The 17,905-nt window shown below is 38.4% G+C and overlaps 1 protein-coding gene across 1 annotated transcript in view; it reads left to right on the top strand.

Annotated features, from left to right (window-relative positions):
• Positions 1–4,097: 4,097 nt before the first annotated feature.
• Positions 4,098–17,905, top strand: part of LOC134532406 (discoidin domain-containing receptor 2-like) — a 186,811-nt gene continuing 173,003 nt past the window's right edge. The window contains exons 1-2 of the mRNA XM_063368854.1: positions 4,098–4,101; positions 4,904–5,006. Of these exons, the coding sequence (XP_063224924.1) occupies positions 4,098–4,101; positions 4,904–5,006 (107 nt within the window). The remainder of the gene's footprint in view (positions 4,102–4,903; positions 5,007–17,905) is intronic.

The following is a 17,905-nucleotide window of genomic DNA, read 5'->3' as shown; positions in this document are numbered from 1 at the left end:
ATAATGTTCCTTATGCAACGTATTGATTAAGTTAAATCTTGGATAGAGAATATTCTTATAGCTGGAACAAATTCCTATGCATTTCCGTGTGTCAGCTCGTCGTGAGCTCAATGTTGAAAGAGCCTTGGCTAACTCGTAGCCCCTGTGAGTAGCAAGCTGCATCACGCATTACGTGCCTGCTTTGCAGCTGCATAGCCTTAGATAACTAGCTCAAGATATTGACTGTTTACCGGCTATCACCGACAATATCGATATGAGCAAGATTCTAGTCACTCAACGCTTAAACTATAAGTCATACTACCTATTGGTTTCCAACAATTCGATTTGGACCTCTCGCCTCATAAGCTTGACGCTGTATCTTACACAGTCAAAGAAAATAATCTACCATATTAGTAGATATTTCTTCATTATTGCTAATTTGTAAAGCTATAAATGCTTACACGAGTTATTAATTCTTAGCAAACATATTTTAAACAAAACTTTTTTTAAGAGAAACATTTTTACAGCCAGTAGATTAATATCAGAATCACCGGGTAAATGAAGTGAGTAGATAATGGAGTTAACGTGAGGAACATATGTAACGTATATAACGAACATTATCATTGCCGCGAGGTAAAAAAAAACGTTTTACAGCCTGTTACAGATAGCAATAGCAGCGCATTATTTATTGTACTTTCCAATACTTTTGTAAACGTTTACATACTTTCTCATACGTTTGCATATTTTCGCAACTTTATACTCGCAAATGTGAGTTTGGATCCGGGTTTAGCATTATTGTGACAATTTGTATAGACATTTTCATTATGATTATGAATCATATTTTAGATATTAAAAACACATTGATTCATTCTTAGATTCTTTTGAAGACATGGACATAGCGATGGCATGGAACTATTATAATGTACAGTTATGTTAGCTTTTGTTATTCCTGTTACATTGTGTGTCACAGTAAAAATGACAATAGATAGCATTTATTTGGTTGCCGTGATTAATAGTTTGTATCGTCGTGTATTTGTGTATACATCTATGATCAAAGAAACGATGTTTTAAGCAAGAGTATATACAATATAAAATAAAACTACCTGCCAAGGTGAGGGTCCAATTAATTTTATTAATGTTGCCTACCTATCACCAGCGCCAGAATCATTCGTATTTCATGCAAATGAACGAAATTCGCACCTCTCTGTCCCGTACTTCTGAACCGACACAACTCTCCAACAACAACTAGACATATACTAAAAAATCACACATAACACAAAACTAGGGAATTCAGACGGACGCCTCAGCATTTTAATTACTCCCTATGCACACAGAAAAACAATTCTGAACTTCTACAAAATATTATTTTAGAAACCAGTTACCAATAAATAGTTTGTAATGCTACATAAATAATATTGTAAATTTTTACAACACTTTTATATGGTTATTTTTGCATGCATGAAATACGTTTTATTCGAGATAATACTAAGGATTTCTTACGAAAATAGGCGCATCATTTAATATTTTAATTGATGTTTCAGTCAAGCAGAAAATTTTTAAACCATGATAAAGATGATTGAATATTCAACAATTTGACTTTTTTACCGTGCTTATTTATATGCGCAGTTCATACTGCAAAGCTATTCAGGAAACAATTTACAAATATCTTTAACTATTGGGGGTACTGGGACAACACATAGCATAAATGATTGGGTAAGAATCGGAACCCTGTACAACAGCGAACACTATTTTGTATTGGTACAGTTGATTTCACGTAAATGTAACAATTTACAAATACATGCAAGTTTAAATAAATATATTCTGTTCCGGTTACAAAAAAAAATTACAGTCCTGCTATCCACGCCTTTTGCTAAAGACGGAGTGAAGTTTGTTGGGAACAATTCACACAACATAACACAAAGGCACGTACAGATCCTGGAGGATGATCAACTATGAGTGGTCAAATTATATTTTTCATCTATGTCACAAATTGACTTTGTTCGAAAATAATTAAAATTTAAAACTATTAGGTTCACTGAGGGCTCAAGCCCAAGTGAGTGCCCAAAACACAAATCTATAAAGTAATAATTTTAATCATACGGACTATCTGGGTGGAAACCAGCTACCCTTCCCTTTGTGGCATGTTACATTTTAGCCATCATGGGCACCATTTGTGTCATAGACATTGATTTAAATGTGCTGAGTTTAGTTTCTGCTGTGCATGATCGACGTGCACTATCGCTGTATTCCTGTAGTTTTTTGACTAGATGGTGGTGCTGTTTGTAGCTTGAAACGGTACATTTCTCTCTGACTGCTTTTCGCACAACGCCGCGACCGCATTGGAGTCGCCTGCGACCTCTTCTCCCAGCCCCCCCTCCCTCTCCCGGGATCTGGTGTGATAGATGGTCGGTCAGCTGTCGCAGCGTGATTGTGCGCTGGCTTGGATTCAAAAACAACTGTCCTCTGGAACAAACAGTCCAGCTCAGACAAGTTTTTCTGTATTTTTATAAAAGGTTCCTTTGGAAACCGGTGCCAAGAAATTGTTTACAGTACTAAAATAAATGTATTTTAATATTATACAACACATGGCTATAGTTATTTTTGCCTACATGAAACTACTTTTTCGCGATAATACTGAGTATTTATTAAGAAAGCTGGCGCAGTATTATATATTTTAATTCATGTTTCATTCAAACATAATAATTCTTAAACCATGAAAAATTAATCTAATATTAAAAATTAATTGGATTTTATTTAGTTTATGTATTATATTCGAGAAACGGTTTACAAATAACTTTTAACTATTGGAGGTACTGGGAAAACACATAGCTTAAATGTCCGGGTAATAATCAGAACCATGTATTATTTCAAACACTATTTTGTAGTGATAAAGTTGTTTTCGTGTAAATTTACAAATTAACAAACATTTGTAATTTTACATGAATATTTCTGTTTCATTAACAAAAAAAATTACATTGAGCGATGAAGTTTCCCTGTGTCGCTTTTCCACCGCTGTGTCCATGGCGGTGTTCTATAGTACATTCATTGTTAAGTAAAACGTTTTAAAAACCTATTTTTCTTAATAAAAAAAAACGTTGCCTCTGAAGTCATGCAACCTAGCAGAGACAGAAATATACACAATGGGATAGAAGCGGGCCTTAATTTTTTTTAACGATTCAACAAAATTTTTACTATAAATGTTTATTATTTTTGTAATCTTGTTTGTGTAGGCTTGAGTGTTAAAAAGTGTCAAGAATAACTATTTAGTCGCATCGCTGGTTCTCATGTGCGTCTCTGTCGTTGGGTTGTTCACATTGTCTGTTTAGTGTCGCCGTTGGGCTCGTCTGCTTGTCGCTGTGTTGTCCTTGTTTACTGTTCTCATCGCAAATTTCTCGTCTTTGGCAGTCCACTGTGTGAGCCGTCTCTGCTGTGATCTTTTCCTAACTTTTGAAATCGGCTGTTTTTGGCTCGATTTATGTGCGCTTGCACGCTCATGTGTTCAGGATATTGAGAGGTTTCCTGTGACGTGCAGTGTAACCGGCCATAGCGCATGCCTCGTGGCGGACCCAGACCTGAGGAACCCTAGACCCTTTTTCTTTTGATGTACCGCTATATTCTGTAGGCCTGGGAAGGCGGAACCTCATATAAAAAGGTCGTGTTCGGAGGCTCTACCATGGGACATTTGAGAATCAAACTCTTTGAAAATAAATTTTTAAGCCAACCTGGAACTTAAATTTCGATTACGGTTTTGCTTATTCGTCTTAAGAATTGTAAATATTCTTTCTTGATAAATTACACTCCGGTTAGTTTTTATTTTAAAATGCCAACGATAAAACTTTTTTGAAATTGTGTCTTTACGTGTGGAAATAAAATCTTTGAAAGATTTTTTTTTTCTAAAACCAAATCATGAAAACACAATTGAAATCGAAAGGTATTTACCAGCACTTCGAATTGCATGCCAGTTACAATTTAACTGTTTCTTTTCGCAATTAATATCCATTAAAATTTCACAGAAAACTAGACGAACCAGGAAGACGAAATTTAAAGAGGTCGGCGTAGGCCCCTGGGGAGTTTCCCGCCTTGCCCCAAATACACATGTTAGCTGTGTCGGAATACACATGGGTGCGTCCATGTCACACATATCCCTGCATCCCTTAGCATAGCAAACGCAACCACAATGTAGAGGACGCATTTATGATGGATAGATAGTATCCGAATACTTTTACTGCTTTTATTTACCTGTTTCCTATTGGCCGTACTAATATGTCACGTAGCCATTTTGAGTCTTGGTGATGTATTCAAATATTCGAGAAAAACCGTAAATAACGGCGACCAATTTAAAAAATAATAATTATGTAGTGTGACTGTTATAATTGTCAGCGACCTAACTAAAACATTTGTTGTGGACCTCAAACTATAGTTTAAAAAAAAAACTTATAATGATAATTAGAGACCCGTGAATTTCGCGGATTCATTTCGTGTTATGCTAAAATTCAAATAATTATACCTTAGTGCTGCTTCTGTCATTGGTTCTCTGTTAATCTGGAGGACTGAGGGCCAATTAGAGACTCTCACTCATAGAAATGTCGAATCACAGGCCACCCAGTCGAGACGACTCACAAGTCAACAGCCAATGAACAGTTGGCATTTGCCCGAGTGTGTAGAGGATATTGGAGTCTATCTTGGAGGTCATTGAATCCGCGAAATTCACGGGTCTCTAATGATAATTAAATACCCCTGTATGTTTAAGTTCGCTAAGGTGTCTATTTGTTTCAATTTGAGTTATCACTTGTGCTGATACGGTTTTAAACCAATCCTAAGCCAAAAGTCTCGAGCAATGTGATATTCGAAGAAAGTGCAACAGGAGAGTCCGAAGCTGGGGGAGTGTGCGCGCGGCGCGCTGACGGTGGGGTGCTGGTTGCAGGCTCGTGCGACGCGCCGCTGGGCATGGAGGCCGGCGCCATCCCCGACTCGGCCATCACGGCCAGCTCCTCGTACGTGCCCAACGTCGGGCCGCACAACGGCAGGTGAGTCGCCTCCGAGCCGAGCCTCTGCAGTCCAGCCCGTCCGTGGCTTACGGGATAACTCTCTGTGTAATTGTATATTTTAACTAGCGTTTCATTCAAGCATGATTATTCTTAAATCATGAAAATGATAATTAATTCGAATTTATTTATTTTATTAACGTGCGCAGTTAATACTGGAAAGATATTCAGGGAACGGTTTGCAAATAACTACTTCAACTGGGACAACACGTAGCATAAATGCACGGGTAAGAATCCGAACCCGGTATCACTGCGAACACCATTTTTTTTTCAGTGATTCAGTAGTTTTTGTGTGAATGTACAAATTTACGTAATATCTGTAATTTCACAAGAATATTTGTGTTTCATTTACAAAAAAAAAAAAATTCAGTTTACTAACCTAGCGACAAAATTTCACGCTTTAAAATTTTCGAAGAACACTGGTTACAAATAAGGAGGTACACATTCTGGAAAGTCAGGGAAAAGACAGAGAAGTTGATATTGGTCAGATAATTTACTTTGCAACATGGACAATTCATAGAAATTGCTTAGTGTTAGTAATTTAAGGGAGAAATATCATGTTCCGGAAAGCCATCACCCATGATTTGCACTTTTTTCAAATGGTGTTTCAGTGCATAGTCAAACACTGAAAATGTGTACACAATGTTCTGTTTGAACTAGTACAGCTAGAGCTATGGAGAAAGCTGGATATTTTTAATTTATTTCAGAAAATTGCAAAGTAGGTAATATAATTTTTTTAATTCTCTAGTGAAATTATTAATTTTGATTATGGAAAGTCATGGAAAAGTCAGGAAAATTTTTCTACAGATTTGTGTGTTTAATTTCACCAGTATGCGTATAAATATAACAAGAAACGTTTTCCTTAAAGAAAAATAAGTGGTTTTCAATGTCGTGATGTTCATTTCGTAATTTTAAAATAAAAATAAAAAAATTTAGTAGATATTTGATATTATGGTTTGGATTTATTTTCTGCTTACTTCGTTTTTAATACTGGGTAATCGGTATATATTTTTATCTTATTATTTTTAAAGGTCCTATATTATTCAACACATATAATACTAAAATACATTTTTATTTGGACATATTTAATTAAAATAATGCCATTGTTATTGGAATATTATGCAATTTTGTAATAAATAGTTTGTAACAATCACGAATTAGCTAAAACCTTTAAAAATAAAAATCACCAAGTGCTTATGTGTTTCAAAAATAAAGAGACGTGACAAATTTAAAAGTAAGTAATCGGTACGAGATGTTAGTTCCACAAGAAAAGTAAAATTAATTTTTCTTAATCCACTTAAATGATTTATTTTGGTTAAAACTTCGCCCTGAATCGATTACATTCATTGAATTTAATATCTTAAGAATACAGTTTTGTGATTGTTAAAGTGATGACTTAAATTATGATTTAATTTTCATTTCGTTAATTAAAGATGTATTGGCTAGCATCTCTTTGTTATATAGTACACCGACGTGATTTTCAGTGTTATTTGGGTTTTATCACAATCCTTACTAATATTATAAATGCGAAAGTAACTCTGTCTGTCTGTCGCGCTTTCACGCCAAAACTACTGAAACGATTTAAATGAAATTTGGTACACAGATAGTCTAGAGCCTGAGAAAGGATATAGGTTACTTTTTAATGCGAAAAAATGGTTGTAAGGGCTTAAAAGGGGAAGGGATGAAAAGTTGTATTGAAGTATCGTCATTTTTAGAGCTAGAAGCTGTAATACCCCAAGTGTCTTAAAGAATAATTAAATAATAAGGTTAAAAGATTTGGAAGCTTTGATTACTGAAGCCCTCAATTAATAACTATAAAAGTCAACAACAGAGGCGACACTAGGAGTAAACAAAGAAAATTTAGGGACTCCCTACAAATACTTGGGAGTAAAAGGATCGTTATTATATATTAAATAAATAAAAACAACTGTTACGTCTATAGACTTCCTTATTTTATTAATCATTGTTCTTTTTTTTTGATAGATTAAATTTTCCTTAGTAAAGACTGTTTTTCATTGATAAGTGATCTTATTTACATAACTCACAATTACACTTATTATATGATATTCCTTAACGTTATTTACGATAGAGCCGGCCCTTAATGTATAACAAAAATTAAAATATTTAACAACAAGACTGAAATTAACATTGGTAACTTTAAAGATTGTACATATAGTCCTTCCAAAACATAATATAAATTTCTTCTCCTCGAACTGCCTTTTACTGTCCGCTGTCTTAACTGGGTTACACTAATCTTGGGTTCGTGAATAAAAAGATAGAATTATGCGGGTATCCCCCGGGGCTGTAGTTAGACGGTGATCAAGGGAGTAGGCCTAATGATGTTGGATTCTGCGCAGGAACCGACTCCCGAGGTTCTGGCAGAGGATTTTGGTTGCCCCAAACTTGGAACCCTGTCTGAAACAAAAGTCCAAATTCCAAAGAATTAGACCTGTTTCCAGACAGTATACTTAAATGGCGCAAAAGGCCAATAGAGGGAAATTAAAGGGGGGGGGATGACGTCAAGACTTACCAAAACAGGGTGTTGGTCCTGGCGCTCAGGAGAGGGCGTCTCGTCTCCGCAAACTCGAACCACGATTCGCGGTAGCCACGGAAGTCATCATGATTAATTAAAAAAATAAATTTATATAAAAATAATAAGTTTCTCTACTTTCAACTAAACTACTGACTGGTTAATAATTTTAGCTAGGGACTCCATCCCTTTAGTCTGAGAAGACTACATAATATACGATGTCGATGATTCGCAGAAGATCGCAGATACAAACGGTACCAGTCAGTCCGGAGGCGCGCACCGAAGTAAGTTCAGAGCGGGATCTCACCAGGATATCATAAGCGCGGGGTCTCTAGAGAATGGGAGGGGGGGTAGGCTCTGGGCCGAAAATTACCGAGTCCACCCAAAGGTGTCCGGCATAAAAAAAATAGATCTTACTGGAGTGACTGCGCGACTGAGGCGCTATCTTTTGGTGGCGAGAGGAAGTACTAATAAATCGACTAGTGACCGACGAGAGTGTCAAGCTAGGGGGTTAATTGAGTAACCAGTGGTGCCACCTAGCGGCCTGAGACATAAGGAGGGGAGAGAGGTTGTCGTTACCTCCGCGCGAGCGCGGTAGTGTCGGCGCTGCCGACGCCTCACCAGTGGCATTAGTTACCACAGCCGTCGCTAGGTGTCGTTAAGGTGCAGAATCGTAACTGCGGCTGCCAAGCCTGAGATGGCCTTGAGTTCGGTTAACGCACTCGAGCGGTCGTCGCTCCTAGCCACTTCTGAGAAGAGAGGGTGGGAGAGCAGGCGGGGGGTGGCTTCAAAAAACGCATGGTCTGTGGGACACAAGGCCCACGGGATCCTCCTGTCGTGTCTTGCTGCTAGTGAACCTTATACCGATTCGTGACAGAGTTAGCAGGGCTCAGCACTGCTTCACAAGCTGCTCTTAGCAAAAGGAGACCCGCGAAGAAATAACGTTACCGGCCCCGACGTGCCTGGAGGCGGGAGAAATATTAGCCAGAATGCTAGCCTAGCATGAGGCTGGGAAAGAAAATCAGTTCGCCTCTGAGAACAGAGGCTGAGGGTCTGGCCGTAAAGAAAATAAGATGAGAGAAAAGGAAAGAAAAAAAAATATATTTTCAAAAATATTTAATATTACAAAATTTTAAATAAAACGTGCCTAAATCCCTAATACACGGCACATACTCCCCCGCGTTAAAGCGGAGCTTAGGGGAAAGCAAAAACAAAAACCAAAAATTTCAGTAGGACGAGTTACCAGGTTCGCCTGTATCCTACTACTTACATGCTAACACACACAAAAAAGATTAAACACTCTTATGAACTAATGTGCACATTCTTAATGACTAACATGATTAAATTCATTATCTTAAATAAAATTATTAACTTAAGTGGCCACTTAAACTAACACCTTATATTAAGTTTTCTTACAAACTAGTACCATGGATTTTTATTGTTACTTAATGTTACTACCTAGGTTTTTTATTCTTCAGTTAAACTCCTTATTGAGTCTTATATATATATCTCTGGCATGCCAAGGCTTAGAGAAAGTAATCGCTCCTATTTTAAATTCGGATGCGCTTTCTTAAGGTGGGAGATGTGCGCTCGTGTCACATACTCTCCGGAACTGGGGTCGGCTAGACTCACAGTCACTGGGGTTAGAAACCGTTGGATCTGTAATGGTCCAGTCCAGCGATACGATAACTTGGCCGATCGCTTATCGATGGCCTTACTCTGCGGATGTGCTTTGCACATTACCGTGTCACCTACCCTGTATGGGTTAGGGGAGCGGTACTTATTGTACCTTCTCTGACTTGTTTGGTGAGCTAAATTTAAATTCCTACGCGCCTTTCTCCAAATCTCCGTGATGTCCTTGGGATCATCCGGTAGTAGGTCTTCGAGAGACCAAAGATTTGAAAGGGGTGTGTTGGGCTTATAAGTAAAAATAATCTCAAATGGGGTGGATTTGTGTCCTTCATGTCGGGCATAATTAAATGCCATCTGTAACCACACCAAATTACTGTCCCATTTTTCCTGCGCATTCGCGTGGAACGCTATGAGCGCCGAACGAAGATTTCTATTAAATCTCTCCGCGTGCGAGGGTTTAGGGTAGTATGGCGATGTCGTCACATGCTGTATACCATGCGAGAAACACATGTTCTTGAAAGTTCTGGATGTAAACTGTGTTCCGTTGTCGGATACAATTATGTTCGGTAATCCTGAAGTTTTAAAAATATGATTTTGTAATGCACGCACAGTGGTGTCAGCTGTAGCCTTACGGAGTGGAATAAGCCAAACAAATTTCGAAAAGGCATCTATGGCCACAAGAAGCATAGAGTGTCCGGATTTGGATCGAGGAAACGGCCCTACAAAATCAATAAAAAGTTTTTGCATAGGTCTTTCGGCTACTTCTGAGGCAAGAAAACCGTACTGTGTATTTTGTGCAGGTTTACTTAATGCACATAGCTTACATAACTTAACTCGCTGTGTAATGTCCCGGTGCATTCCTTCCCAAATAAAATGGCGTCGGATACCTTGAATGGTTTTATAAATACCTAAATGGGCACCGAGAGGTGAACTATGGTAATATGTGAAAATCATATCACGCAGATTTTGTGGAAGAACAATTTTAAAGTGCCTTGACTGTTGTGTACGTTTTTGTAGGAGACATTTAGCTAACTTATAAAATTTCGGAGCTGTACCCGCTTTAACTTGTTCAATTATTTTTGCCAAATATGGGTCGGCTTGTTGATGTGTTTGTATGTCCTGAAAAGCTAAGGGGAAATCGGTTAGGAGTGCCTGACACGAAATCTGAGGTTCCTCCTGAGATATTGTTTCGGAGGGGTTCTCGAACATTCGAGAAAGTGTGTCAGCCACAATGTTTTGAGTACCGCGAATATGTTGAATATTAAATTTGAGAGAAGAAATTTTGGTGATCCACCTTCCAAGTTTTCCTAATTGTTTAGGGTGAGATAACAGCCAAGCGAGCGCCTGATTATCAGTTTCCAATAGAAATTCCCTATGTTCCAGAAACTGTCGGAATTTATCAATACCAAAAACTACTGCTAAACATTCCAATTCATACACTGAAGATGCTTTCCTTTCCTGAAAAGTTAATGTACGTGAGGCGAAGGCAATGGGTTGCCTGGCGCCATCTATTTCCTGAGACAATACCGCCCCTATAGCAACACTTGAGGCGTCTGTTTGTAAAATAAAGGGTTTACTAAAATCTGCCATGCGCAGAACAGGTGGATTCGCTATGGCTTCTTTCAAGAAATTAAATGCCTTGTCTTGTTCAGGACCCCAAATATATTGTGTATTTTTCTTACGTAATGCATTTAAAGGTGCCGCATGCTCGGCGAAATTTGGTATGTATTTGGCATAAAAATTAGCCATGCCAATAAAACGAGCTATGCCCTTTGTGTCTTTAGGTGGTTTGAATTCCCTGATCGCCTGTGTTCGTTCTGGATCAATTGTAACACCTTTGTGTGATACCAAATGTCCAAGAAAAGATATTTCGGAAGCAGCAAATTTTACCTTTTTTGTATTTACAGTGAGGCCTGCCTTGCGCAGTCTTTCAAGGACAAGAGTCAGATGCTGGATGTGTTCCTCAAAACTTTCTGAATAAATTACAAGATCATCTAAATAATTGTAAACAAATTTAAATTTAAAATCTCCTACTACTTGTTCAAGAAGTCGTGTGAGTACTTGAGCACCTGTAGCCAAGCCAAAAGGTACCACATTATACTGGTAAAGATTCCAAGGTACGCAAAATGCGGTAATAGGTTTTGAGTCTTGCGTGAGTGGGATCTGATGGTACGCCGAATTGAGATCGAACACACTGAAATACCTGGCCTTACTAAACCAATGAAAGGCTGAGTTCAAATCTGGGAGGGGTGTTTGCGGTATTTTAATCTGTTTGTTCAGTTTTCGATAATCAGTGACGAAACGTTGTTCCGTGCCCTTGGGTACTAGAAATGCAGGTGAACTGAAAGGAGAATTAGAAGGTTCTATTACCTTATTATCTAACATTTTCTGTACGTGTTTTCTCATAATTTCCATTTTGGGACCTAAAAGTTGATAAGGGTGACTTTTGACTGGCGTGGTATCAGTCAATTCAATTTGATATTCAATCAGGTTAGTTCGTCCTAATTTCTTAGTTAGCACATCTGAAAATTCATTACACAAATCTCGAATAGCAACTTGTTTACTGGGCTCGAGATGATCCAGGGACAAAGAATTTCTCTCGTCAGTGTTGGTAGAAACATTAGTAACTTGTCCTGACCTTTTATTTTCAGGTTCCACGAATGATATGACAAGATTTTTATTAAATTTAAATACAAAACTTCCTGCTTGTAGATCAATCAAAATACCTGTTTTAGCGATGAAGTCGGAGCCTAGAATAAGCTGCGTGGCTAAGTTTTCTGCCATAAGAAAAGGGAAATTCCAAGTGAATAATTCTATCCTGATTTTCACTATAGCCACTTTGGATATACTAATTGGTTCGTCCGCTGCAGTAAAACAGCGCACATCCGTGACTTCTGTTTTCAGAACCTGCTTGTTCTTCTGTAATTCCCTAAACAAATCGCCTGAAATAAAACTACGAGTAGCTCCTGTATCAATCAGACCAATAATTTGATTTTTGCCAAACATTGCTTTAGTGTATGGTATTACAGTTCGGACGTGACCGAAAATGTTGTGACACTTACGTTTTCCTTGGTTAGTCAGGCTAACACATGTTTTGCAAATTCTTGTGAATTTCTCAGAATTTCCTTTATGATTAATTTGCTGTGTTATAATCTTCTGCTTGTGTTTCCTGTGTTTTTCTGTGTATTTCTTTCGTTTATTTTTCTTGTGTTTTTGTTTTCCTGCGTTATGCCTTTGTTGATTTTTGTTTTGTTGTTGTGATTCGTTAGTATGCACATTATGCGCTGAAAAATTCCTCTCGGATGAAGTTTTAGGTGGACCAGGTAGAAATTTGCCTGGCCACCGCCTTACGCGTTTTTTGCCTTGTTGAAATTTGGTTTGAAATTTTTGTGGTTACATTGCTCAATGTAATGTCCTGTTTGCTTGCAATAATTACAGAAAGGTGTTTGTTGTTGTATGTTCTTGTTTGAACCATACTTATTATCTCTGTAGTAGTTTGTTTTCTGTTGTGGGTGGCTATTTTGTTGTTTCGTGTATGGAAAACTATTTGCAGTTTCTGCCTGAGAATCATGCTTATCCACGGACTTCGCTGACCTGTTTCTCTGAGTGTCTGCATATTCGTAACTCATGGCCTGTATACAGAGTTGATCTAGTTCTACAAAACTCCGTGGCCTAGCCTGGAAAACAGCGCGTGAGCGCTCTGCCTGATTTAGTCCGTCTACTATGCAACTAACTATTTCGCTCTCTGATACGCCCAATCTGAGAACCGCCGCGGCTTCTCTGATTGATGCTACATAGTGTGGCAATGCTTCATTACTTCGCTGTAGCCTGTTGTACCATTCCAAACGGTAATTTGTCAAAAGTCTGGCAGGTATAAAAAAATTCAAAATTTCTTCGTGGTATTTGTCAAAAGAGTAACTATTTTCTATAGCTTGACTCGTTCTTTCACTCAGTGGTGGTTGGGTGTAGGGAAAAACTATCTCCAACAACTGTTTGTCAGGAATGCCCCCTTTCTGTCTGATTTTAAGTAAGTGCCTTATGAATTCGATTAATTTATCTGGGTCAAGACCACTTGTTTCTGGAAAACCAACAAGTAATCTCTCGACTGGATGGGCAATTTTCCCATAACAGCTATACTCAGCCGCCCTTGGCGTAACTGGTAATGTTGTTTCTGGTTGATTCTGCGTTGATGGCGGAGGTGGGGGTGAAGGATGTGCAATTTGCGCGGTGGGGATAGTAGGGATTGTAGTTCCTTGCCCGGATGTCAATAAAGAATGAAACTGGGAATATGGATTAAAATATGGCTGGTTTGTGGCGAATGGGAAAAACAAATTTTGTTGTGTTAAAGGATGTGGATTTGCCGGCAAGTTACCGGAAAATGTGACACTGGTGATGGGAGCTGTAGAAGCATGTATGCCTGAGGGAATTTGAATGGTGGCTGCTGGGATGGGAGGTGTTGAAACCGTGATGAGTGATTGAGATGTTGATGTTGATGAAATGGGTGGAACCTGCCTTGTTTGACACAAAGATACTTGTGTGTCGGGTTGCCTTATTTCCTGAGGAAATTCCGGATTTTCACTCACTACCTTTCCTAGTGTTTCCATTCCTAGGTTTTCTGCCTGGGCAATGTTGGCCCGGAGGTCCTGTTGCGTTTCTAATTGGGCTGCCCTAGCTTTCAATTTAATTTGGAAGGCATTTGTCTGTTGCAGACAACGATTTAGCTCTGTTCGATAAACACCATTGAGCACATCTGCGGAAAGTACCACAAGATTTTCCAGTCGTCTGGTGACATGCTCTAATCGCATAATGTGTCGCTTTACATTGGGCAAATTCTCTTCCACATCTGAATAACTTACGAAAGCAGCTATGTCGTAAAATTTGGAGCAAGCTATATTGAATTCCTCGAGTATTTCTAAATTTAGATTATGTACTGAGGTAGGTAACTTATCACGTACTGCGGCTCGAAGCCTTTTTCGCAGCTCTTGCGCATTTCCAGTAGTTGGTAAATTACGCAACTGCAACTCGTAACTTAGTTCATCTACTAGTAATAGCTCCGGAGTAATCATCCTGTCCGGATTCATAGTATTACACAGAACAAAACAATACCCTCTTAAAATTATCTCTTAAACTTTAAACTTAGGTATATACTTAAATCTAGCTTATTATTAAAACAATTGCTTTTTTGCGTGGGAAGTATGTGCCTTCATAATTTATTATTATTATTATTACGCGCGTCGGGAAATGAACAGTGTACTCGGGTGTAACAAGCTGTCAGGTTAGCTTGCACAACAGGGTACCTACAAGGAACGTCACGTCAGCCGGCAGGACTGACCTTGGCGCGCAGCGCCTTTAACTAGGGGTGTGGGGGGGAGGGAGTATCTTGTCCAGCGGACACGTCTCTGTTGATAAGCCACGCGCGCGGGCTGAGTCGCGTGGGTGGGGAGCCAGCTGCCTCTCGGCTCGCGCCCAGAAGTAAACACAGAGACTGAAGTGCAGCAAAACTTATGATAATTTTAAAATTCAAGGTTCAATTTAGCTACTACGTGTATCAGCGGACAGTTCACAAATTACTTACTACAAAATGATTCTAAGTGATAAAAAAAATTTTTATTCAATTTTTTTTTTAATTTTAATTTTAGGTATGACCTTTCAAATTAGGTATGCCTATAGACGTAACCACGCTCTGCTACCATTTTGTAATACCCCAAGTGTCTTAAAGAATAATTAAATAATAAGGTTAAATGATTTGGAAGCTTTGATTACTGAAGCCCTCAATTAATAACTATAAAAGTCAACAACAGAGGCGACACTAGGAGTAAACAAAGAAAATTTAGGGACTCCCTACAAATACTTGGGAGTAAAAGGATCGTTATTATATATTAAATAAATAAAAACAACTGTTACGTCTATAGACTTCCTTATTTTATTAATCATTGTTCTTTTTTTTTGATAGATTAAATTTTCCTTAGTAAAGACTGTTTTTCATTGATAAGTGATCTTATTTACATAACTCACAATTACACTTATTATATGATATTCCTTAACGTTATTTACGATAGAGCCGGCCCTTAATGTATAACAAAAATTAAAATATTTAACAACAAGACTGAAATTAACATTGGTAACTTTAAAGATTGTACACATAGTCCTTCCAAAACATAATATAAATTTCTTCTCCTCGAACTGCCTTTTACTGTCCGCTGTCTTAACTGGGTTACACTAATCTTGGGTTCGTGAATAAAAAGATAGAATTATGCGGGTATCCCCCGGGGCTGTAGGTAGACGGTGATCAAGGGAGTAGGCCTAATGATGTTGGATTCTGCGCAGGAACCGACTCCCGAGGTTCTGGCAGAGGATTTTGGTTGCCCCAAACTTGGAACCCTGTCTGAAACAAAAGTCCAAATTCCAAAGAATTAGACCTGTTTCCAGACAGTATACTTAAATGGCGCAAAAGGCCAATAGAGGGAAATTAAAGGGGGGGGGGATGACGTCAAGACTTACCAAAACAGGGTGTTGGTCCTGGCGCTCAGGAGAGGGCGTCTCGTCTCCGCAAACTCGAACCACGATTCGCGGTAGCCACGGAAGTCATCATGATTAATTAAAAAAATAAATTTATATAAAAATAATAAGTTTCTCTACTTTCAACTAAACTACTGACTGGTTAATAATTTTAGCTAGGAACTCCATCCCTTTAGTCTGAGAAGACTACATAATATACGATGTCGATGATTCGCAGAAGATCGCAGATACAAACGGTACCAGTCAGTCCGGAGGCGCGCACCGAAGTAAGTTCAGAGCGGGATCTCACCAGGATATAAGCGCGGGGTCTCTAGAGAATGGGAGGGGGGGTAGGCTCTGGGCCGAAAATTACCGAGTCCACCCGAAGGTGTCCGGCATAAAAAAAATAGATCTTACTGGAGTGACTGCGCGACTGAGGCGCTATCTTTTGGTGGCGAGAGGAAGTACTAATAAATCGACTAGTGACCGACGAGAGTGTCAAGCTAGGGGGTTAATGGAGTAACCAGTGGTGCCACCTAGCGGCCTGAGACATAAGGAGGGGAGAGAGGTTGTCGTTACCTCCGCGCGAGCGCGGTAGTGTCGGCGCTGCCGACGCCTCACCAGTGGCATTAGTTACCACAGCCGTCGCTAGGTGTCGTTAAGGTGCAGAATCGTAACTGCGGCTGCCAAGCCTGAGATGGCCTTGAGTTCGGTTAACGCACTCGAGCGGTCGTCGCTCCTAGCCACTTCTGAGAAGAGAGGGTGGGAGAGCAGGCGGGGGGTGGCTTCAAAAAACGCATGGTCTGTGGGACACAAGGCCCACGGGATCCTCCTGTCGTGTCTTGCTGCTAGTGAACCTTATACCGATTCGTGACAGAGTTAGCAGGGCTCAGCACTGCTTCACAAGCTGCTCTTAGCAAAAGGAGACCCGCGAAGAAATAACGTTACCGGCCCCGACGTGCCTGGAGGCGGGAGAAATATTAGCCAGAATGCTAGCCTAGCATGAGGCTGGGAAAGAAAATCAGTTCGCCTCTGAGAACAGAGGCTGAGGGTCTGGCCGTAAAGAAAATAAGATGAGAGAAAAGGAAAGAAAAAAAAATATATTTTCAAAAATATTTAATATTACAAAATTTTAAATAAAACGTGCCTAAATCCGTAATACACGGCACAAAGCTTGAAACTTATTTTTTAGGCTGTTGATTCTATATAAATAAATATGACATTCAAAGTCTGTAAAATTTTTACCCTCAAGGGTGTAAAATAACCTTAGAGAATAGGGGATGAAATTTTGTATGGAAATATGTAAGGTTTATGTGAATGTTTTATAAGTTTGCGACTGTAACATTTACGGAGTTATTACAAAATGTGAAACTGAGCGAATAATGATTTTATCCGCTGCAAATTCATTATTATTCACTGCAAATTGATTACAATTCGATTTGCTTACATGATTTTTTGTTTATTTGATTAATGTTCTTCGTGAAATACAAATAACTTTAAGTTTTTGGGTTAGGTTATTTAATATTTTTTTTCTTTAGTTGGGTCATTGTTTTGTTTATTTCATTCGACAAAAGTAGATTACTTTCGAATTTAGTTAGATCAGCTGTTATAACGTCATTATTATTTGTTGTATATGTGGATATTAGCTAGGTACCTAAAAACGGTAACCCTTTTTGTTTATTTTGTAATAACGAACAATCTCAATACAACTTTTTTTCATAAGATTTTTGTTTGTTTTTGTGAATCATACATAAAATACCATTGTTGTCATTAATTTTGTAGTTGGTTTGCGTGTGCATTTACGTAATACGCAGATTTCATAATCTTTTGCGTTCTTTATGTTCTTAAAAAATTTAAGTAAGTTTATTTTGCTTTGATTATGTTCTTAAGTTTAGTGCAAAAAGTTATAGTATAGAGGTTTTGTATATTTGGGTCAATAAAAGTAGTTGAATACTAATTCATGTAGGTTCTTAAATGTAAATAAGTTATTTTCGTAATAGGAAAAGATTGGAAAACAAAAATGTAGTTTATAAAAATTTGTACTTAAATAATCTCACATTGATACTGTATACCTTATGTACTTATATACTGAAATAATTTAATAAGCTCTTTGCAGTGAAACACTGCAAATAGCTCATTAAAGTATTTATACGTATGTGTCTTATTTGTAAAATAATTAGCCTAAATAATTAAAAATGCTACCCATAGACTCTATTCCACG

The sequence above is a fragment of the Bacillus rossius genome, chromosome 1, assembly GCF_032445375.1.
Source record: "Bacillus rossius redtenbacheri isolate Brsri chromosome 1, Brsri_v3, whole genome shotgun sequence".
In the NCBI taxonomy this organism is placed as follows: domain Eukaryota; kingdom Metazoa; phylum Arthropoda; class Insecta; order Phasmatodea; family Bacillidae; genus Bacillus; species Bacillus rossius.
This window is presented reverse-complemented; position numbering and strand designations above follow the sequence as displayed.